At 39.5% G+C, this 24,901-nt stretch overlaps 1 protein-coding gene across 2 annotated transcripts in view; it reads right to left on the bottom strand.

Annotated features, from left to right (window-relative positions):
• The window catches only part of TRANK1 (tetratricopeptide repeat and ankyrin repeat containing 1), a 51,370-nt gene that overhangs the window by 2,409 nt on the left and 24,060 nt on the right, over positions 1 to 24,901 (bottom strand). For both annotated transcript variants that reach the window (XM_059849015.1, XM_059849024.1), the window contains exons 10-22: positions 23,974 to 24,129; positions 23,354 to 23,605; positions 22,304 to 22,480; positions 18,055 to 20,931; positions 17,256 to 17,455; positions 16,644 to 16,781; positions 13,684 to 13,824; positions 12,801 to 12,957; positions 11,861 to 11,949; positions 7,870 to 7,973; positions 6,136 to 6,268; positions 5,146 to 5,291; positions 1,067 to 4,143 (exon numbers count right to left, since the gene is read on the bottom strand). In XM_059849015.1, coding sequence (XP_059704998.1) covers positions 1,067 to 4,143; positions 5,146 to 5,291; positions 6,136 to 6,268; positions 7,870 to 7,973; positions 11,861 to 11,949; positions 12,801 to 12,957; positions 13,684 to 13,824; positions 16,644 to 16,781; positions 17,256 to 17,455; positions 18,055 to 20,931; positions 22,304 to 22,480; positions 23,354 to 23,605; positions 23,974 to 24,129 — 7,647 coding nt within the window. The remainder of the gene's footprint in view (positions 1 to 1,066; positions 4,144 to 5,145; positions 5,292 to 6,135; positions 6,269 to 7,869; positions 7,974 to 11,860; positions 11,950 to 12,800; positions 12,958 to 13,683; positions 13,825 to 16,643; positions 16,782 to 17,255; positions 17,456 to 18,054; positions 20,932 to 22,303; positions 22,481 to 23,353; positions 23,606 to 23,973; positions 24,130 to 24,901) is intronic.

Raw genomic sequence — 24,901 nt, 5'->3', positions numbered from 1 at the left:
TGTCATAATGAAATCCACTATTACCTAATTAAGCCTACTGTTTTCATCTTATTCATCACTATCATGGTTCACTGAGCAGGAAGTCAAGTAAACAATAAGCTAAACTTCATGGACTTCATCCATATGTGAAACTTTCCACTAGGAGTAAAGATAAAGCTTACATGTGAAGAGCACAACCTAACATTTAGTTACAAATTTAACATATTTCACTGATCAGAGCTGATGAACATATCAAGTACTACAGTTTTTCACTACTGTCAGACATCAAAGGCAAAATGACAGTTTGACAGGATTGGTGGATTTCTACCAGTGAAACCAATAACAATGTTAAGATTTAAGCTGTCGCTTTCCCAAAGCAAGTATACTAAACAATTTTGCTTCTAGGCCACTCATTCACTAATTCAATTTTGCTTGCAAAAATCAGCATAGAATAATGCTTTAAGCATATAAGGGGGTGGGGAATCTAATATCAAAATATGTCTCTCAAGCACCATAAATTACTAAACTTTTTAATACCAATGTTGCCTTTGAGTACCTGACACAGCACAGATTTGTGTTAAAGTATCCACTTTTGCTCAGCCCAAGCAAAATTACCAGTTCAAGGGCAGAATAATCAGCGGTATCCTTAGTCAAAAACTCCAAGTACTCCTACCAGGCTACCCCTGTGATTCCAAATTACTATGGCTAGCAGAAGTAAAAAGGAAACAGCAGAAACAATAGAAAAATTAGTAAAGATGACAAAGTTGCAAAGTTGCTGTAAAACTGTGTAAGTTCAGAGAACATAGTACATCATGACCATGTAAAATTCAATTTACTATCTATAAAAATTCAATACCATTCACTTTTCCTCTACTATGTAATTCATTAAGTTGGAAGAGTTTAGAATGTATTTTGAATATTTCCAGGTCTCTCAGTTCTTCTTTTTATCAGCTACCTGAAATACCTGGAAATACCTTTCTCTTGACTACATTAAGATTTTCAGATGGAGCTTTGCCAGGTCTAGCAGTTTGGCAAAACACTGACACTGACATATTAAATTGTTTAAAGAAAACTGGAAAGGTCCTACCTCTAGCCCAGGCTTTTTTCTCATAGATTTCCTCTATTGCATCTGAAATTTTTTTAATATTCTCTTTGATTTTCCTCTGGCGTAAGTTGGAACCTTCTTTATATGCTAAATGGTCACGGGTGTAATCCCTTTCTGTAATGGCCTCCACTACTTCCAGTCCATCATGAATTACTGGATCTATGCTTCTTCTGAAAAACTCAGCATAGTGTCTGTAGGCAGCATGGTTATTCGTGTGTTCTTCTGTGTTTCTGTGCTCCATATAGGCCTCACTGGCCACAGAAATTGCATTTCCTTCTGCGTGCAACTTTTCCTCCCCACTGCTCTCAGCTGGGGTCAGAGGTTCAGAAGTGTCTGCCTCCATGCTCTCTGACCGGCTGAAATAGTTCTCAGAGCTTTGGATGAATCTGACTCCACAGAGGTCACACTGGGTTTGATCAATATCTGCTCTTTTGAATATCTCTGACAAAAATTCCTCTTCTTTCATTGCAACAGGATGAACTCTGGAGCGGGCCTTCCTTTTCCACTTCACATACAGGGAAATTAAATGGAACACACGATACAGCTGGCGTCGAGCTGATGCTTTCTGCTCTTGCTTCTGTTGCTTGCTGAGTGCAATGACTTCCAGGGGATCCTTTTGGTCCTCTAAGCAATGAACCTCTTCAAATTCCTCTTCCAGCTCATCAGCATATTCCATTTCATCCAAAGAGGTTAAAAATCTGTCAAGGTTTACGCGTTCATACTGGATGCCCCGTATGGGTGGATGCCCCTGAGTGTAGGCAGTGTCCCACTTCCAACGGCAGTCAACCAAGTGCTCTTCATCTCTCTCTGTCAGCAGCTCTTGCAGGCTTGCAGCAACTTCTCTTACGTGTGTAGCATTACCCACTTGTTCCACAACCCTCAGCAATCTTTCAGGTATTTTAGAGGGAGTGTCTTTTCTCATCGATTCCAGCATGGCCTTGATTTCAGGAAAGAGGCGGCGTAAGAAGGATCTATCTTTAGAACTCTGCACCTGGTCAGCATTCAGTAACATCACCAAGCACAGCACTACTGTCCGCTCAGCCTCCCCTGAAGTTATGCAGTCGGGATCCCCAAACGCATCCAGAAGGACATTGAACCTCCCATGAACACCACACAAGACTTCTGCTAGATAACAGAGATGAGATCTGAAATAGTATACAGCTGCATTTGTGTCCTGCGGTCTATACTCCTGTATAATAGAAAATGTGTCTTTAAGTTCTTTGTAATGGTCCTTGTGTCTGAACAAAAACTCCCAGTAATGAAGGAGAGCAATGTAACTCTTTGGAAGGCAGAGAGTAATGTTTTTGGCGAGACGCATCAGGACAGCACAACACAGAATATACTGGAATTCCAGCAACATCACCGTGTTTCCTATGCTTGGAATCAGGTACCTTGTGCATTTCTTGATCAGGACATTCATGAAACGGAAAAAAAATCTTTTACAGTTTTCTGGGTTCTTATGTACATAGAATTGCTCAAGCGAATTTTCAAGAAGCCGAATGAAGCACAAGTGTGTTCTTCCTGCATTTTCGGCATTCTTGTCAGGTAGCAACATACCATGTCTGCCCTCTATTCCTTTGGTCTTTTCTTCCTGGCCTTTATTCCTTGGGGAACTTTTTGCCTTCGCCAAAGCAAACATTAGCTCTTTGTTATAATTATCCTCTTCTTTAAAAAGAAGTTTCTCAAATTCTTCAGGGTATCCTGAAGATAAGATAAGGACCTTCATGGCACTTAGCCACAAGTCAGTTGATTCTCTTCTGGCTGCAATGTCTTCATTATTAAACTTAAACATGATGTACTTCCTCAACATCTCTCTACAAGGTTTGGAAATAACACTACTGAATTGCAGTATTTCTTTGCATGCTCTTGGGTTCTCAGACAGTATTCTCAAATGAAAATGATTAGGAAAAAACATTCCTAGGAGGGCTTTACATGATGCATATTTGTCAGAAGTCAAAATGTCCTCAAAGCTTTTGCACTGATTCAGTAACTCTTTAGGGAAAGTGCACGTGGCTTCCAACAACAGTCCATTTATTGCCACCAGATGCATTTTACACTGAAATATTGTCCTTGCTTCATGACGCAACAAGGGTCTGTGGTAACCCTCACAGGTTTTATCTTCACAGTTCAAACCTGCAATGAACTTCATACAAATATCAGGGTACTTCTTGCTCAGTAACTCACGGGTGATAAAACACAACCTGCTTAACAAGTGCTGCTTCAAAGCTGATTTTACTTTCTCTGTGCTTACTGAGAAATCACCTTTTGCCTTCCTCTCTTTTAGACTTTGCTTGTCTAACAAAAACTTGATAATGGGTTCAGCTTCATTTTGAGACACCTGGCAACTGTCACCTGTTGGGACAATGCCAAAATAGGCAAAGCATAACTTCACCATATCTTTCTCTGCATTGGTGGCTGCTTTCTTCAGACCACTAACAAGACTCAGAAGAGCCATTAAGCCACGTGTTGCCATGAAGAGGATGTTGTGGCTAGGAGTGCTGCAGCGACATAACGCAAAGAGAGCTTCAACTGCACCAGCAGAATGATTCAGAGATAGGAACTGACAGTACGCGTTGCTCAGCTTCGTGAAGTCTTCTTTCAGAGCTCCCTGCAAAAACACAGCCTCAGCAATACCAGACTTCTGCCCAGTTTGTTCACAAAGCTCAAGGGCTTCTCTTAGGATGCTCTCCACATTCCCCAGGTGTGGTTCTGAACTGCGACTCAGCCTGGCACGAGCTTCAGCAAGCAAACACGATGCGCGGAACTCTTTTACAGCTGTCAGGTTGGCTGCTTCCAGGGCAAAGCCGTGCTGTTTCATTAACTTCGCAGCCTCCTCCTGGCGATCCTTCCTTTTCAGTAAGTCTGCTGTTTGGTGCAAACATCCACGAGACTTCAGAAACTCAAGCTGATCCTCTATATCCAGTTTTGAGAGGACTTGCATCATTTCCTCAGTCCTGTTCATACTCAGGTATTTTGCAGCTGCTTCTAAATACAGCTGATTTGCTGTACAGGAGAGTTTGGAAGACATTTGTCCTTTTGCATTCAACATATCTTCATATCTGAAATAATAGATACATCAATTTACTGACACAGATTACAAATCAAGACAAAAAAAAGTACTGCAATAAAAAAAAACCCAACAAAACCATTAAACAAAGAGCTTCCCCTAGAAACCCTTTCTACAAAAAGGCCAACTGTTTCGTGCGATATGCCTGTCAGGTGAAAGACCATCACATCATCTTAAAAGATCTACAGAAAGAAACTACTTACAACAAGAGGCTGTCAGAATCAAGAGTATTAAAACTTTTGGTACAAACAAAATCACAAGGTTTACAACATTAGTGAAGCATTCTCCACACTGTCAAATTAATGCACAAATAATTTTAACACATTTTATTAGCATTAATCTTCTATTTATATAAAAAAATATGATTTTCAGTGAATCCTCCAAGGATCAATACACAATATTCTGTAAAATTTACATAAACTTGTCAGTTTACAGAGAATTGTTTCAAGTCTCTGTATGTATCTGCATATACTTTGTAGCTTATTGAGTGTCTGAGCAAAACACCTGGTTGCATCTTTCATAACATGCACTTCAGAATATTCAGTAATTAATTATTAATGGCTGATGTAAAATTATTGATGTATCCCCTAAGCCAGTGTTATGAAAAGTTATCTCCTGCATGCTGAGTATGAGTAACTTTTTCCTGTTGGATTCGTAAATTATCATCAGTTTTTTGTTATCATCTTTCTCATGATAAGTGTGGTAGTGCAGATTTTTTGTGTCTATGCTGATAAATTTCCAGTAATGTTTTGGGGGGATTATTTAAAAACTTGTTTGTTGGTAAAGTGACTTTAATGCTTCAATGTTTTGATCAAACAATCTCTACATATTAAAGAAGTTTTAATCATTCAAAACAGCAGTACCATTATGAAAGGTAATGTAAACAAAGCCAGTAGACAAAATCCTTCTGAAAATTTTTGAATGAACCATCTGCATTATATGGAATTTGGAAATGTAACAGAGTTTTATTCCAATACCATTTTGCAAGACATACCTTTCAACTGCCTTTGCTGCTTCTTCATAGAGTTCTTCCTGACAATACATTTTAATGGCCAGATCAAACTCTTCAATTAGTTCGTAACATTCAGATGCTTCTCTGTAACATTGGCTTTTCTGATAGTAAACTGCAGCATCTTTCATCTGCAATGCAGAAGTCAATAATGAAACTGAAGTGCTGTAAACAGTCAAAACTACATGCATAGAATAAATCTTGTAATTCCATCATGTGTCTCATAAAGATGCACACTTTAATAAAATGTAATTAAAGTACCTGAATAAAATCAAATAGATATTAAAGTAACCATCACTAAAACTGAAGAGATTGTTTAAAAAAACTTCAGAATATTTGTGTCTGAAAAACTAGAGTATAAAATGAAAGGTATTATATAAGGTTTTCAAAATAATTTTATCACCCAGCTCTGTCTGTTGCTAGAAAACACTACACACACTTCTGCTGATTTACAGATTTCTTAGAATGAATAGTATTAAATTAAAACAGTTATGGATGCAGAGTGAGAACACAAACGTTGTATCTTAAACTTCAAATATTTGGGAACAATCACTTTACATTCTTTTAGTAGAAACACACTGAAAATAAAAATATTACATATTGTTAGCACACTGCTTTAACCCTTCCAAGTTTTAAGGTTCCATTTAAATGGTTGTTATCAATGAAGTTTCAGGATCATCAGAGTACTGAATGAAGCAACGGCTTAAGTTTCATTACATCAGTCATTCACTAATTTTTGACTGCAAATGACTGATAATGACATTTGAGGAAAGCCAAAGAAATAAAACCAGCCTGCTCCACTTCATTTCTCTTCTGCCTGTTCTCTGACAAATTACTCCTTTTAAACAGCCCAGCTTAAAGAGCTTGTTTAGTTTTGCTATTACCATGACACAAAAACATATTATTACTTTCTGAGTAATATGAGAGGAAAAAATTCTGTAGGAAAAGGAAAGTGATATGGTGAGGATTTAATACCTTTCCTAATTTTTTACACAGTTCTGCACAAAGACGGAACTCCTTTGATTGAATCAGACATTTTAGTGATAGTTTTGGTTCTCCACATTCCAAGTAAGTTTTAGCCAATGTCATATATTCCATCTGTTTTTCCCTGTAGAAAGTAAGAGAAAATTACCACTAACATCCAAATTGAGTTTAGGATCATGTGAACTGTCACTGAATCCAACCAACACTGACGTGACACATTATTCTTAATACATTACCCCATGAGTTATGATCTTACAATTAATTATATTTTGTGCTGACACTGCTCTGTCCAGAGGTCTGTTCCAAAATATGATAGCTCTGACAGTCAAAAAATTCTTCTTTTTTTTAACTAATATATTACTATACTGTGATATACTGTACTGTACTGTATTATTGTGATTCTGTACTGCTTCTCTTTCCTTAACTTGTTCTCTCCTTTCTGCTCTTTAGCACCAGTGTCATTAGAGACACAAACAAACGTGTTCTCAGCTTTGTTTTGTCTGACCAAACAATCCCAGCCTTCCAGGTATCACTGCAGCATGATCTAGATTGAATTGATGATTCTCAAGCCTAGAGAATCAGAACTGTAAAGAACATTTCATATAGAATACATTAAAAGCTTTTTACACCAGCATTAATACCTCTATTAAAAAAAAAAATTCAACTTTGGCAGCTTCTTTGTTACATATGTTCAGTCAACATATTCTAATACACCAAATTCCTTCTCAAATTTTGTGTAAGCTTTTGACAAGCACAGTGAACTGAGAAAAAGTTTTATCAGTCCCATCAACAATTTCTCTGTAATTATTAAATTTTGTGAGCATCCTTATGCTTCTAAACAGGGCCACTAATATAAAGCAGGTAATTAAAAAAGATAAAATCTCAACTTACTCCAGTAATAGCATTTCTTTAGATCTTCCCTCTTCTCCCTTGTGTGCCAGCTTCCTCTGATCTAGTCATTCTTTTCCCATTCTGCTATCATTGCTAGCTTCTGGTCTCCCCAGCATGAACAGGAACTGATTCACTTAGGTTTAGATCTTTCTCCATTAAGGTTTTTCCTGTCTTACTTGAGATGAGTCCCAAAGAGTTTCCAAGCCTCTTCAGGAAACTGCAAACTCTCTCCCCTGTCAAACTCTTGAGCTATTTTACTCAGCCGAAATCATGAACTATATGATTCATCTCAAAATCTGTTCCTTTAAAACCATCCTTTGGTTCAGATCTGGTCCTGCTTGTTTAGTTTAAAATTACTGTAACATTAATTTTACTCCAAAACTCACTTTTTCCTAGCAGCTTTTCTGCCCCAATGCACACCACCATTCCCTCCCCTTTGGTGAGTGAATATGCAGTGGGATTAGCATATTCACTCAACAAAGTGAGTTGCCATCATCACTGCTGATGGCATATGTTCTCCTATCTATATCTATGGATGTAAAGCCTCTTGATGTAATGCAAATCCTGCTGCTTTTCTCTCACAGAACCAGTAAGCCCTTGCAAGGGCCAACTTCATTTGGACAGCCCTTCCACTACTCCCTAGAGGGAGCAGTGCCCCGGATCCTACAGTGCTAGACCTTCCAACTCCTTAAATCTCTTTTGCCAACCACAAACACACAAAGACACCCCTCCTGCACTGCTCTCCAGCGTCTCCAGTCAGGTCCCAGAGCTGTGGTGTGAATCTCACCCTCTGCTCCACAAAGTGACACTCACTCAGCTGCACTGATACCCTACCTTGGGCTGCTTTTCTTTGCATGCACTTTGAGAACAGCGTCGTGTGTCAGGGCCAGTTTTGACTTCTCAGCTGCTCCTCCCTTTTGGTAACATTTGGCAGCCACCTGGGGTGAAATCACACACAGCATTCACAGATGTGCATCCAGCCCATGGCTTATCACATAAAAGCAATACTTAATTTTACAGTCACTGGAATGGAAAGCAGAAAGATTGGCAGGGTGCCTGGAAAAAGGAAAAGGTAAAACACTGTGGTATATTTTTAGGACAAAAAGAAAAGCTTTAAAATCAGCCCACATGCAACTACCAAAATTAGAATATTAATTACAATATTACATGGAAGTAGTGAAAGCAAAATTCCTGGTAAGCTGATAGAAAAATTAGCATATGCGATCTGAATGATAAACTAAATCATTAACTGGTAAGTGACCAGGCATCTATAACATATTACTAAAAGGGAGGAAGACCAATATGTGCAAAGTGAAATCAAAAAGCAAGGAACATTTACTCAATACTTTTATCATACCAGGCTCTTTCTCTGAAAAATAACCATAAACACCAGGAAATATCATGCTCCTAGAAAGGTCGTCTTCATTACCACCCTGCTTATTCTGCAACACCATGATTTCTTTATTCTAGCCATTAATTTAGTGTTGTTCTTGTTTGGAAATTGCACACTGCAAGCCATTCTTGGAACTGCCAAAGCCACCAGATAATGTCATCTTAAGGAAGCACTGATTAGCAAAGATCAGCGTTAAAAAGAAAACAGATTTGCAGATAATATAGTTAATACATTTCAGATCTCAAGATGATTTTGTTTTAACTGTGTGGGGTTTTTATCTCAACTCTTTTCTGTCCATTTAGAAAACTACCTTTTATTTTCAAGGGTGGATAAAGACTATCTGAATACTGGCAACCGATTACTTTGGGTTTTTGTCTTGTTAAAAATATTAATTTTCCCTTCAAAGAATTTTATGTTGTTACCTGCAAAACACAGAAACTTTCCCTCTGCCATGATCAAAAAACTATTTGAAGCTTTATTTTATAGTATCACAGAACATCTCAAATTGAAAGGGACTTATAAGGATAACAAAGGCAAACCTACTGCTCCCTGCAGGACTACCTAAAACAAACCCACACGACTAAGAATGTCATCCAGATGCTTCTTGAACTCTGAACTCATGGCTTAATGCCATGACCACTTTCGTGGGGTGCCTGTGGCAGACCACCTTCTCACTGAAGAGCCTTTTCTATGACCAATCTGATCTTTTTCTGATCCAACTTCATTCCATTTCCCCATGTCCTATCACTGCTAACTAGAGAGAGGAGATCAGGACCTCCCTTTGAGGAGGTAGTAGACTGTGATAAGGTTACCCCTCAGCCATCTCTTCTCCAAGCTGAACAAGACAAGCGGCTTCAGCTGCTCTTCTTAAGACAGGTCCTCTAGAGCTGCCCGTGGCAATGGCAGGGGGGTTGGGACTGGAATGAGCCTGGAGGTCTCTTCAAAAATATTTTGAAGAGACCATTCTGTGATTCTATGCCTTTTCATTATCTTGGTCACCTTCCTCTGGACACACTCTAATAGTCTGTTGCCCTTCTTATATTTTGGTGCCCAAAACTGCACAGAGGTGAGTGGTCCAAAACTACTCTAGGTGAGTCTGTACCAGCACAGAGCAGAGCAGGACAATCACCTCGTTTGACTGGCTCACAATGCTGTATTTGATGCACCCAGGACACCGTCTGCCTTTTTGGTTGCCAAGGCATCTTCAACTTGCCATCAACCCAAACTCCCACATCTCTTTTCATGGGGCTGCTCTCCAGTCTCTCATTCCCTAATTTGAATGTATAACCAGGAGTACTCCACCCTAGGTGCAGAATCTGGCACTTGCCCTTGTTAAATCTCATACAGTTGGTGATAGCCCACTAGGTTATCAAGGTCTCTCTGCAGGACCTCTCTACCCTTAAGGGAATCAATAGCTCTTCCCAGTTTAGTGTCCTCCTGGTTTAGTACTGTTGCAAACATATTTAGTGTACACTCCTTTCTGGTGTCCAATTTATTTATAAAAACATTTGCCCATAAATTGAGCACTGGGGAATCCAATAAGTAATGGGCCACCAGCCTGATATAACCCCATTTACTATAACTCTTTGAAGCACGACTTGACAACCAGTTTCTCACCTAATGTATTATGGACTTGTCTAGCTGTGTCCTGCAATTCCATCCAGAATAAAGAGACTGTGAAAGAAACTATAAAATCTTTGCTAAAACCAAAATATACCACATCTACTGGCCTCTTGGTCAACTAGATGAGTGACCTTGTCACAAAAGGAAATTAAGTTGGTTAAGTAGGACTGTCCCATAGTGAACCCATGCTGCCTATGACTAATGAGCTCATTGTCACTCAAATGTTATTTTCAGTAACTCCCAGAATAACCTTCTCCATAATTTTACCAGGCACCAAAGAGAGACTGAAAGGCCTGTAATTACCAGGGTCTTCCTTTTTACCCTTCTTGAAAACTGGGACATTTGCCAACTTCCAATTGACTGGGACCTCTCCAGACTACCAAGACCTGAAAAATAATGGAAAGGGACCCCACAATAAAACGGGCCAGCTCATTCAGTACCTGGAATGAATCCCATCAAGCCAAATATATTTATGTGCATCCAGCTGCAGCAGCAAGTCTCAAACTAGTGCAAAGTCAGCTGGGAGTTTATCATCCCCCAAGTCACAGTATTCCAGCCCATCATCAATGTTAAAGACAGATGTGAAGAAGGCATTAAATGTCTCTGCTTTGCCTATATCCCTATTTGTGAGGTAAATGAACCTATCAAGTAATGGACCGATGTTATGTCCAATCCTTCTTTTGCTCTTAATGTGTTTTAAAGTGACCTTTTTGTTGTCCTTCACAGTGCTGGATAGCTTGAACTCTACTCGAGCTTTGGCCACATGAATTTTCTCCCTACAGTGACAAACAGCATCTCTGCTGTCCTCCTCTGTCACCTCCCCTTGTTCCAATGTCCACACACTTTCCCTTTTCCCTAAGTTCAAGAAGAAGATGCCTGTTCAGCCAAACCAGACTCTGCCCCACTTGCTTGACTGCTGACCCTTTGGAATTTCCTGCTTCTGCACATGTCAGAGATAGCCCTTAAAAAGTGCCTGTCATTCATGAATTCCCAAGGGACCTTACTAAATGCAGCCTAAGTCTGCTCTCCCCATATCCAGGGTCAAAGGACTTTTTCTTCTACAGTCAACAACTTGAAACTCCATGAATCCCCACTTCACTCCACTCACAAATTCTCCTCTGTTTATTAGGAGGTCACCTTTCCCTAGTCAGCTCCCCGAGTACCTGCACCCAGAAGTTATCTTCCACATGCTCCAGAAAATGTCTGGAAAGTTAAAATCACCCAAAAAGACAAAAGCATTTGATCTAGATACCCTGGAGAACATTTCTTTGATGTTGTCATCCTGGCTGAGTTTTGCATCGATGCCATTAACTGTCATCCTGTATCTGGACTGTATTAACTAGGAAGCTAGGAAACAAAAGACTGTAAAATCTCTATGTTTTTTAAACACAAAGGGAATGGAACCATCATTTTCCTACCCAAATTAATACACTTCCAATAAATGCTTTCATTTTTCTACAGTATGTGCAATGATACTGTCAAGAACATGGTTTAGATTCACACATAGCAGTCAATTCTGATGGATGCTAATAATTGTTTTTCCAACTGTCTTTCATTTGTGTGCATTAAAATGTATTTCCCTCATGAGACTGCAAATTTCTGGGCAGTGAATTTAAGATTACAAAAAAAAGGCTTGCTCTCCTTGCTCACTTCTAGTAAGTCATTTACAAGTAGACACACAGCTACAAACCATAAAGACAGACTGCTACAGAGCAACTGGAAGTTTACAGATGGTTTTATAGATACAGAGAAAAGAAAAGGCTTCAGAATAAGCAAGAATCCTCATTTCAGATAAACATATGTTCCTACCTCCCAGAACTGGTGTTTGGCATAGTAGTCTCCCTGTGCAATCCATTCTTCTGGAGTTGAAGTTTTAGCAAACATGCTGTCATCTAAGTCTACAAGGGCAGGGGTGACCATTTTATGTTAGAATGGATAAACCACAAAAACCACTTATCATGTACCAAAACTAAGCATTATCTCAAAATGTTCCAAGCTTTCTGCTTATATTAGTAATGGTAACTATGAGTCAAGTGTGGTAATACTGTTGTGTGAAGCTACCAGTGAGAATACAAAAACCCCCAGAGCTTGGCTGGAGACTGGACTGGTAAGTGGCTGAAACTGCATTAACACAGCAGAAAATCTGACTACAAATTGACCACTTTAAGCTATAAATATCTGCAGCCATCAGGATCCATTGAGCTCTCTCCACTGTAACTGACTGAGCAGCAGTGACCTGATCTCCCTTGATGTAGGAGCACCTCTTAAGGTCACCCCTCGAGGCTAAGGGATCCTTTGCTCAACACCAGACATCAATGGGCCGGTAAATTACATTTTTGCATGTGTGTAATATTTAATATAGGTATAGAAAGCTTATGTAAAAAGTAGAATATTGACCACCAATCCATGCATACTTACTGAATATTTTACATATCTGAATTTACTGGTTAGAACTCAATAAACTAATTGCAAGATCAGATCTGTCTAAGGGATCACTGACTCTCCTCCTGTGGCAGCAAGAAAACTTTAACTAGTGAATTAGCAATAAAGTTATACTTTAGCATATTCAACTGATCTTTAGAGACAAAAGAATTAAGACCCACTGAAATAAGTGGAAATTTGCAAGGATAGTTATCAATGCATACTCTTAGAAGGACATTTAACCTTCTTTATTATAAAGCCTAAAAGCAAGAAAACATGAGTTTTGACTGTTTGACAGTCTTTTAAGAAAGTTTTAGGACAACTTTACCTTTCTTTTCATCTGTTTTGACAACCTTAACAAATTTTCTTTTGATGAAATACTTAAAAGCTGGAGCCCGTTTATCACGGTCTTCATCAAAGATCCAAAGATTGACTCTGGCTCTTGTAATTGCAGTATACAATTGCTTGAGCTCTCCATTCAGCATCTGAAGCAGAACAAAAAAAATTGAATTACATAAATGAAATGCCAGCTGAGCTAAATTGTTAGAAAGAAACATACTTTGCAGTTATAAGAAAACAGAGAATTTATACAGAATGAATAACAAGAGCAAGAAAGTGCTTTTAAGTAAGCAAGTCTAAATCTTAAATATGGGACTCCAGTTACATAAGCGATTATCCATCTAACTTATAAGCAACTAGTACTACAAATCAGCTGTAGGAATGACAGGCTATTTTCCTATTAATCACTTGCACATACAACTATTAATTTACCATACAATCCTGAAAATATCTGACTCACCATATTCTAAACTTCCTTAATTTCAAGGTAGTGACACCAATCAGAAACCAGACTATAGGAATAATGAATACTGAAAAGCCGAATTGCCATTTGCTTTAACCACAGCTGTTCTGTAAATATACCCAAAAGTCTGACACAAGTTCTGTTCTCTAATCAAATTACATTTGCAAACAATCGCTTATCTTTTAAAATCAGTATTATATGTATTATATTACATTGTATATTATTATATTATATGACAATATATTATATTATAATATATTATATTATACAAATGTGAACAACTATAGAAGGTAAAGCAACCATGATAAACATGGAACTAACAGGATGAAAGGATTTAAGAAATTTCCCTGCTTTAAAGATTCATGAATTTAATTTGTCCTTCCTATTCCTAATGTTACAAAAAACTCACCTTGTACATTTCTACATTAAATGGAGTCCTTTCCTGCACATCAGTGGCATCCTCTAATGGCACTTCAATTAGCAAGTTGCTTCCCACTTGCACATCCGGATCAGGACTATAAGAAGAAATTATCTTCCATTCTTTGCTAGCCTGAATATCAAGAGAATAAGGTTTATTTGTATGTACTAACTACTACTGCCTACATATGCACAAGATAAGGTTGTATGGTGTGACCTATTCATCCCTACAAGGGAAGAAGGCTCAGAGGAGAAGACTGGGGGAGAAAATTATCTCAGGGAAGAATGTAAAGAATATCAGCAATTTTCAATGAGAAAGCTGAACTTCATCTCAACAGAGCCTTTGCTTGAGATACTTGTCTGTACCAGGTAGTCATAAAGGCATATAAACAACTTTCCCTAAAACAGCTAATAGAGAGTTAGACCTTCCTGAGCTGCCCAGGCAAAAGCAAAGATGTGCCTCAGCCCAACAGACTGCAGGAAATCTGAGGAGCAAAGAAAACAAACCTTTCAGAGTGCAACTGGCTTGAGCTGGCTACAAGTTGCATGTTACTTTTCAGGGACTGGGGAAGGCCAGCATCATGATGGAGAAGCCAATGGGAATACATACATACATACATACATACATACACACACATATATGTATACACAGGGAGCACTAATGGGAGTCACATCTGTACTGTAATTCCTATGCATATTGCCATTGTTATATTATGCTTGCCTTAGGATTTCAGGATAGTGCTATATCACTCTTCTAGATCCAAATTATAAGCAATGCTCAATATATCAAATAAGAAATTTGATATTAAACATGAAAACCTCCTTGGGTGGACTATACATTTTCAGCTAAACACCCTTACAATGATCCTTCTGTGGAGGAAGTCAGGTTACCTTCACTATGGAGGAGGGTCAAGTTTTAGTCCTAGGAACAAGGATTTCCTATAAACCCCCAATACCACCAAACTCACTGAGGGGGGGTGTGCCAACTGCTGGGGCAGGCAGCTCCCTGCCAGCTTGGGGCAGAATGAAAGGTAAATGGGGGTGGGATAACACTCACAAGCTGCAATTTGTCATACTAAAATCTACTGTCTAAAACATATTGGAGAGATCTTGGCCTGCAGGTTAGGAAGGGCAGCAACTAAGTCTCCTTGACTCTACAAAACTGACAAGCTCAGTGAGCTGGACCCACACATATCCCATGCTGGTATATATTCTCATCCTCAGGGTTCCCAGAAAAGATCTGGCTGGTCATTCATGTGATGAATGTATTAAGCTTCGTGTTGAACACCAGTAACTGCTAGTGCTGGTCTCAGCCAGGGGGTGGAATGGCACCTGCCAACACCTCCTCTTGTAAGAACACTCAGAGGTGAGCAAAAAAAAACCCACTCATGGGGAAAGTCTAAAAAAGCGTGGTCAGAAAATATTGGACTCCAACACAGAGACATGTGAAAGATGTCTATAAATATGCACAGGCACTCCGAACTATAAGTTAAGTGCGGCAGCAGATCACTGCTGTGCACTCTCATGCCATGTAGGAAATGCCAGCTCCTGGTCACACTGTTCTGCAGGCTCCTGATCCCCTGCAAAACTAATAACCTTAAAATCGTGACTACATTCTAAGTGATGTTCATTTTTCCCTTTTGGTATTGAAAATTCCATTTAATCGAAATGTGATTAAATACCGCCAAGTTTCTGGAACAAAATGAAAAATACTCATAATAAGGCTGAAATAACATTTTTACAATCTATATATTTCTGAGCTTTCAGCAACACAAAGCAAGTTAACTGTCTTCCCATGGGGGAAAAAAGCAGGAAACCTTTCATGCAATACGTATTTTGAAGTTAAGATTTCAAAAAATCATCAATGAAGATATTCCTAAACCGGTCATATATTGTAACACGATAACCAGCTAAAGGTATCAGTTTGGTCAAGAGCTTGCTGAGTTTTGGGGGCTTGGCTTTTTTAGATTTTTCTAGATTTTTCATTCACATCTGCTTCCTGAAGCAAGACTCTTCTTAAATCCCATTTTCAAGAGAAATAAAAAGAAAACGCAACACTTTACGAAGTGCGCATGGCCACACTGCTGTGTTTACAACGGTTCAGAGATTCTGCTTTTCTAAATTAGAAAACCCCAGGGTGAGCTGTTTTCTTGCCTGCTTGTTTAGCTGCTCAAATCAACTCAATTACTCATGACTCACAGAAACATGGAAGAATTGTATGAAAACAGTTCTCCAGGCCTGACATACATTAGTCTAAGCTAAAATGCTCCACACAACTCAACTCTGCCAAACTGATTCTGCTAAATCCTGATAAATGGCTTGCTGTTTTCCTGATTACAACTTGCATCACCAGAAACAAATCAACTTTGAGAAATCTACCGTGACAGCCAGTATTTACCTCAAGCTCCTTCCTTCTGCCCTCATCACATAACATTCACTAACCTCTGTGAAGAGCCACCAGTAAGCTGCCCTCAGTTTTCTTGTGGTTTTCATCTGCTGAAAACCACATGAGACACTGTTTGGAGGGGTAGAGGCAGAGGACATCTGCAACAGGGCTGTTCACAGTGAATGTTTAATCACAGAGTAACTCAGTCATGGGTACAGTCATGGAGTGTCTGCAGGCATGTTCAGTAAGGAATACTTGGAATACTTGCCTGGCTGGGGTCAGAGGAGTAGTCTTGGTGTGCAGCAGAAGTGTGTGTGTGTGTGTGTGTGTGTGTGTTTACAATGCGGTGTGTGCCCCAAGGTTCTCCCTTAAATTTTAACAGTAAACCTGAAGGAAAATGCAGCACTTAACGAAAGACCTTCTCAATTAATAACCCTATGACTTCTCTGTTTTCTACTGTGATAAAACCACTCATCTTCAGAGAAAAGAGGGAATCCCTTCCCAGCTGAACCACAAATTAGATCACAAGAAAGATGGACTTCAGGAAAAGGATAAGAATTAAATACCTCTGAGTCTGTGAAAAAGTTGTAAAGGAGGACATCATCAAATTCCAAGCCCTTTGCTTCATAAATTGTCAGTACAAGTGCCAAACTAAGTTCCTCAGGTATCTTCTCCTTTGCAGTTTCATTTGCCACTAATACCACCTGCCATAAAATACATTATAAAAAACATTAGAAAGCAAAAAAGAGGAAAAAAAAGTAATAGTTGCATAGAGAAAGACAAACATGATGATAATGTAAGAGCCTTCTAAAAACTAGACAACATTTCACAAAGACATTCCAGCACACTCCACAAAAAAGGTCACAAAGCTGTAACTAGAAGACTGACAAATGCGTGGTATGTGCAGACCAGTTTTAGATCTGGTGTAAGAAGAATTGGAGTTAGAAAGGAACAGGTCAGACAATACCTCACACAATACCTCACACCAAAAAAAGAACAGAAAGAGCCAGACATATTAAGAAGAAAAAGAAACCAACACAATAAAGGTTTCTAAGCTTGAAATGCCTAATTTATCAGTGAGACAAGGGCTTAAAAAAGAAAGTTGTGGGCAGTTCATACAAGACTATTATTTAGCAACAGAACTGGCAGAATCTGCAAAAAGCCTAAGAAAAGCAAACCTGATGTGCTCCAAATTCTATGGGTTGTGTTTTCCTTTTGTTGCCCCTCAGCAGAATTGCTAGGTCACTAACACTGCAGGACTCCAAGACCATAGGTTTTGGCCCATCAAAGAGACCACGGTCCTGAGGAAGGCGATCAAAGGATTCTGGAAAATAATGCTGGAGCAAATCAACCACTCCAGATGCTAAACAGAGAATACCTGCAAAAAGAAGAATACAGGTTTTAAACTTCATCCTGAAGTCCCTGCAAACACACTTTTGAAAGGTTCTGCTAGAAATTTGGACTCAAGAAATATAATGACAAAAACACTATCAGGGAAGGCTGAAGCTGTAAGCTTCAATTTATGTTTCTGCCAATTTGAGTGGATGTCATTCTTGGGCCTCTAAGGATCAGAAAACATGCTACAGTGACTTGGCAGCATTGTCACAAAATAAAGATCACAAATGGGGAAAAAGTAAGAAAACCAGAAGCAGCATACCAATGCTGCAAAATCTAGTGCTTTGGGGGATAGGACAACAGAAATGAGAATGATAATTTCTTAAATTTTCCCTCAAACACAGCCAAAGCAACCAGTAAGCATGAGAGTTCGAAAAATTACAATTTTAAAAACATTCATGTTTCGTTTTCCAGTTGAGCTGTCAAAAAACAGAATTGATATATCAGAAAAAGCTGTCCATCTGATCTTTTTGAAAAAAAAGCCACATAGAGACTGGCTTTCAACTGGCCAGCAGAAAACTTCAATTATTAGTGACATCTGAAGACCACAGGCTCTGATCATAAATAAATTTTTTACTCTACCTGAATGGGACCTGTAGTTCTGGTACAAGTGATAAATCCTTTTCGGTTTCCTAACACGCTGCTTCTTGTTCACAGAGCTCTTGCTTGCGTAATGAAACAGCGACCTCAGGTCACTAAAACGAAAAGCAACTCCTTTTATGATGCTCTGGGCAGTGTCACCGGTCAGAAACATGGCATTGGGGTCATTGATGCATTTCATTAACAGGGCTAGCTCAGCTTGCGTGAAATCCTGTATCTCATCACCATAAAACTCATGGATGGACCACGGCAGCTCCCTGAGCTTCGAAAGTCTTTGAGATAAATTATACAGCAAATCTTCTTCATCAAAGTAACCCCTCTGTGATCGTATCTGCTGATAAAGACAGAAGAGGTAATAGATCTCACTCCTGTCTTCTGTGAAGTTTGGTGATCTCTTTCGGCCTAGCTTTTTGTACTGCTCCTCAGTAAGCTTGCCCCCAAAGCAACTCAGTGCCTCAAAAGAGCCTTTCAGAAATGATTTGATTTCTTTCCAAACCAGTGCTGGATTGTACAAGCTTTTACCTTTTATCATTTTTGGCCATATTTCATTTGCAAATACATTGTAAGTCACAAAAGTCCAAGGATCGCTTTCCTTAGAGCACGCATCTACAGCTCCTCCATCATCACCATGTTCTGATTCAAGATAACCTTCTTCATCCTCATCCTGCCAATTTGGTACAACCAAGTCTTCCTGAGGACTCCAACCAACAATTACTCTTTTAAGACTTCCATCTTCATTTCTTGGAAAAAATGGGTCGGGCATGGATGCATCAAGTAGCAGCAACAACTGCTTGGAGGTGACAAACAGTGGAAAATTTTCATCTTTAATGTCTTGTAGCCGGTGAATATTTGGGTCCAGAGGTTTGAAGTGACTGGTCACCTTGGAAGACTTGCTAAGTTCAATGAAATTCTTCTGAACTTCTCGGCACAAAACAGGATTTTTTGTTACAAAGATCTGGTGCAGGTGCTCCAGTTCGTTTGATGCTTCTGAATTACATGTTTGGTCTTCTTCATGGTCACTGCATGAATTAATTTCTGCACCAGCCATGCCCCCGGGAACCTTTTCATCCTCGCTGTCTTCGTTTCGCTCATCACTCACCTGCTCCTCACTTGAATAATCACTCTCATGTTTCAGTTCACTCTCTTCCTTCCCTGAACTAGCTTTTTCAACCTCACTGCACTGTCTCTGCTGCCATGTCTGCCTCTCCAACAGAGGTCCATCTGCCAAGGTGGATTTTTCCCAGTATGAATAGAATTTCTTCCAGAGCCTATACAAGCAGCAAGTTGTCTTCCCTGTCCCACTTCGCCCAATTAAAATGATTGGTTCCATAGGCTTTGGATTGAGATCAATCACTGCGTACTCCAACTCCCCAACACGGAAAGGGTAATCAACAGAAGACTGCACATCATTTATAATGTTAAGTGCCATGTTAGTACTGAAGCTGTGAAATTTCATTATATTGTATTCCAGTTCTGCTGCACTAGCTGGAGGGAAATACTCAGGCATGGTATGTTCTTTTGATTTTTCTGCCTCCATGTCTTCAACGTAACAACGTGGAACACGCTTCTGTGTTGTCACACTGTGGTTCTGATGCCCTTCGTTTATACCCTTGAGCTTTTTCCTCAAAATGCAGGATAAGCCACGGTTGTAGGAAATGCATATATTTTCTAAGGCACGGTTCAGCTTGCAGTGGTCAAGAACAATGGCCCAAATTCTAATTATTTCTGTGTAAACTCTACCTGATTTTTCTAGATGACTTTTTGTCTGTTCTGTCTCCATGATCTTTTCTGGACTCTCACTGCAACGAGGAGAAAAGTCAATGGCAAGTTCCCATAGCATTCTTGCACCTTTGCCCAGTTTGGCTTCATATAGCTGGATATCAGCTTTCAAGTGTTTCAGTGGCTTCTGGAGGCCCCTAGACCATTCCCCATTGCCAAGGCGCTTAATTGTCATGATGGTTTTAGCTTTCAGATAATGAGGCACAGCTTTACTGCTCAAAGTCTTTAGCATTTCAGGAGTGCACTCTATTTCCCAAGTCATGTTATCAAACTCCTGCACATATGCCTCAATATCCAGACTCTTCCCTTTTCCTTCCTCTAGTTCTTCCTTCTCTCCATTAGGCAGGGCCATACTAAATTCCCCTGCTCCCTTTTTCTCCCAGTTATCCCCTTTTCTTTCAGGCTGAGCTATGCTTTCACAAGGTTGTAAGGAACTCCTTCCCTCTTCCAAATTAGTCTGGGCTGAAGATGGCTTTTGTACCAGAGGATGATCCTTTTTCAGGGTGTCGCTCACTTTCAATTGCTGAATTAAAGCTGTGATTGCCTGTACTAGACTTTCCTGCAGTGTTAAGGGGCTGTTTATTCCTTCTGTTTCCTGCTTTGCCAACTGACCCTTTTTTGTTTTCATGGAACATGGGGCTTTTAAATCATTATGCACTGCGTTGCCAGATGGTGCCTTTAATGAGAACCCAGATGAAGAATGCCCCGTGCTCTTTGACTGTGAAATCTCAGAGGCTGCAATGGGTTTAGATATTTTAACCAACTGCCCTGCTCTGTCTTGGCGGTGCCTCTTCTTCTCCTGCGTGGTGGCATTATTCCAGACTTCTAGCAGTGGATCTCTCTTCTTAATTCTATGCATCACATCTTTTCCTGATTTGTTTTTTATGTTGAAGTTAATGTCAAATTTTGCCAATAACTCCACTATTCTCTTAGTCTGCTTTGAAAATCCTCTCTGGAAAACAATATGCATCACTGTATTTCCAGTGTCATCTTGTATGTTTGGATTAAGATACGGAAAGTCAGATGGTCTTGAAGCAAAGAGGTCAAGTAGATAATTTAGGATGTTTAAACCAGTGCCATCTGAAAGTGAAATAAACAGAAAATAAACTCACTCGCTTTACAAGTCTGCATTGTATGCCAACAATTTCAATACTTTTTTTTCCTGCTGCTAGTAAATGAAAATCAGTTACTTTTAAAAAGAAAAACAAAATCTACATTTCATGTTTATAAAATATACTCACCTGAAAAAGCTCAAAGCTGAGCTTTCCCAAGTTTCAGGAAAAAGGCAGCAAAGCTTTAGAAATTCCTAGTGCTGCAATTATTCCCATAGCATCAGTCAATTTCATTCCTTTCTAACCTCTGGGTACAGACAGATTTGTTCATTTTCCAACATCAACCCGGACTGCTTCCCAAAGGACACTGGTGCCCTGTCATCCAGACAAGCAGCAGCTGAAGACAGTGCTCTGGGGTCATTTGGTTCACTTTAATAAGGCATCCAGAAGTAATTTGCTGCAGATAACTTTGCTTTACTAAAATAACCTGCAGGAAATCCCAATTATTTCCTGATATTTGAGGTCCCTGGAGCAACTACCTACAAAATAAGATTAGTTACCTCCCCGGGGGGGAAAAAAATACATATATATTCTACAACTTTTTAGATTTCATCCAGATAATAGATGTGATTTAAATGAGACAATATATGTGAAACATTTCTATTCTAGCTGTAAAATAGTGGCATGCCAAAATCAGTGTAAAGAAATTGCACATTATAAACTTTGCATGGTGAAAAATATTTCAGAGAACATTTTGTCATGGGACTTCTTAATTTTTGATTTTAAAATGACAACTGCCATTATCTATGATTTTAATTTCTCTAAAGCCATTCAATAAAATATTTATGCTTTAAAAATTAATATATTCAATATTTTAAATCATTTTAATCCTTCAACTCAAAAATGCATTTTTTTCTTAACCTAAAATCAAACCTGATTTAGGGGATCAATTCCACAGTTTATCCTAGCTTTTTATATTTTTACATAAGCCCTGCAGTTCTTTCACTTACTTCTCCCCCAAACAAAACTTTACTTGATTTATGACTGAACAAAAACTGATAAACAGATTTCAGATGCCCCTGCAGGATTTCCTTCAAAGTCTGCTACTGTTGCTCTGACTTTACCTTTGTTTCTTCCAACCCACTCAGCACTCATTTTACAGGGTTTCAGAGAGGAGCCTTCCTTGATTACCCCACGTCACCTGAGCTGCCATTACCTTTCCTCACAGTCCCAGCCAGCAGAGACACAAAGCAGAACACATCAGCTTAACAGCTGTGTATCCTCTGGCCTGCAGACTTTGGGGGCTGAGTGAGACAGTCAGACATCCTGATCCACTGTCCCTGCAACAGCAGAACGGGCAGGTAAGGTACGGAGAATGTTTCCAACAGCAGAAGCCTTACCTTTTTTATCTAAACAGATGAAAACTGCAGCATGCAAAGGAGTATCTCCTTGTGTAACAGAGAGGTTTTGAGGGTCTGCGCCTTTGGTCAGCAGTAAATATGCCAGTTCAAAAGAATTCTTTCTGAGGCATATTTTCAGTGGTATTTCAGAGTTGGCTCCAAAACCATCAGGCAGAGCTAGTGTGAAGGACAGGAAAATATCAGGGTTTAAACCTAATACACCAATCTGCTAACCGCAGAAAGTTCTCAACAGATGCAACCAGATGCTGCTTGTCAGGCAGGTAAAAGGGGTATTTTTTTTTTTGTCAGCTTTTTACGTGTATCTGGTAAAACACTTTTTGACTAAGAAGATCTTCATCATTTCCCCTTATCTGCCATTAAACTGAACAACCAGTCCTCCTGTTGTGATAAGAAGACATAAAGGCCAGAACATATGTTCTCCAAGTCAGTCAGTCATTGACTGAAACAAGAGGCCTCCTTGCTCCTCTGACCTTCAAAGGCTTCAACAGGACTATGTGTCCATAACTTATAGCTAACATCAAGCTATACGATTAAACGAAATATGCCACAGGAATCATAGGAACAAGCGCATGCAAAACACAAAGTATGATGATGTCTACACTAGTTAAACAAAGAAAGACATCTGGTCATGCCTTTGAAATCAACGAAGTAGTCCGTTACTTGTAGCATAACAGCAGACTGAACTCAAAGACTGTGGCTTACACTTCCTACCAGGACAATATTGTGGTTGAAGACAGAGAAATTGAGGCCCAAAAGAAACTACAGGTGCAGGAGCAATGATAGTCCCTGGCCTTTTACTAATCCTAGGAGATAAATTTAATTTGATAAACATCTTCCACCCATGCACGCTTATTAGCTACGCCATGTCCCACACAGCAGATGCAGCCAATGCATTGCACTCCAACAAGCTGCTGCACATATACAGAGCCACAAAAACCCCATGTGTTGGTATTTCTGAGACTATCTTACTCCCAACATGTCAAATAACGTACTGCATATCTTATAGCACATTAATATCACAGTTTTCACCTCCTCGTTCAAGCAAGCATCTTATGAGGTGCACTTGTGCGTCTGATTTTTCACACTGTTGGATAATGTTGCCAATGTCGACATCTGAAAGACTGCAGGTTTTGAAGAGTCCTCCACCTGATGGATTTTCCCCATCAGCTTTCCCTGTTAGGAGCAGCAAAACTTTATGCCACATTTGCTTCCCCAGCAACTGTTTTATGAAGCTGTTAGCACAGGCACTGGAGATGTTGCATGAGATTTCTTCAGGGATTTCTGCAAGACAGTCAAGACAACTCACTCAACCACACATAATGAAATCCACCTCATTGTAAACTTGTTTCAGAACAATTAACTTGTTAAATTGAAAGTAAGGAACAGCAAAATATATCTTTCCATCCTTATGCTGTCAGCCAAGTCAGTTTGAACATTTTGATACATCATGAATTTCTGCGCATATTCCATTGGTTCTAAGTGCAAAACACAACATTAAATATAATTAAAAGCACATTGTTCCAGTCATAAAAGTTACAGAAACACATAACAGAAGGAAGGGTAAAAGGGCAGTAAGTTTATGTTAGCACCAAACACATTTTTCATGGCAATTAATTTTTGTGAAAGGGAGAACTGGGAACTCACTGCACCTTTCACAGAAGACAGCCATTTCAGAAATCGCTTAACTGCATCTTCCTTCAATACATTTTTACTATGGGCTCCATTTTCACACCTGTAGAACTGGACAAACTGTTCCAGGACATCCTGGAGAGAATCTGTATCAGCTGTGGCACTTTCATTCTCTCCTGCAAAACATTACAGAAATTGAAAATCCACTTCCCTGCCAGCATGTTTTCAGGGCAAGACTGTAATGCATTACATCCCAGGGCTCTAAGAAATGCGTAGTGACAGATTAAAAACAGATGGCTGAAACGCTTAGTGACAATGCCAGTCCTGTGATGGATTTCTGACCCCAAAGGAAATTTGATACTTTCATCAAATACTCTTGTTCTGGTTTTGCCTGGGATAGAGTTATTTTTCTTCTTGGTAAATGGTACAGTGCCATGCTTTGGATGTAGGACAAGGATACTGCTGATAGCACAGTGACGTTTTGGTTGTTGCTGAGCAGTGCTCACCCCGAGACAAGCACTTCTCCCTGTCCCATACTCTGCCAGCGAGCAGGTGCACAACAAGCTGGGAGGAAGCATGGCCAGGACAGCTAATCTGAACTGGCCAAAGGATATTCCATACCAAAGAATGTCATGTGCATTATATGAAGTATGGGAAATTGGCCATGAAGGGACCATTGCTGCTTGGGGATGAGCTGAGCATCAGTTAGTGGGGCATGAGCAATTGTACTGAGCAACATGTGTGTTTCCTGAGGTTTATTCCTCTCTCTTTCTCTTTTTCATGACTATAACAATAATAATAAGAGTGGTAGTAATTTACTTTATTTCAATTTTTAGACTGTTCTTAGCTCAAACCATGGGAGTGAAGGGGAAGTGAGTGAGCTGCTGCTTGGTACTTAGCTGGCAGCTGAGGTCAAACCATGACTCCATGTACCATAATTTACTAGGC

Source organism: Haemorhous mexicanus, chromosome 1 (genome assembly GCF_027477595.1).
Source record: "Haemorhous mexicanus isolate bHaeMex1 chromosome 1, bHaeMex1.pri, whole genome shotgun sequence".
NCBI classification, from domain to species: Eukaryota; Metazoa; Chordata; class Aves; order Passeriformes; family Fringillidae; genus Haemorhous; species Haemorhous mexicanus.
Note: the sequence above shows the minus strand (reverse complement) of the source record. Positions and strands in the feature narration are given on the sequence as shown.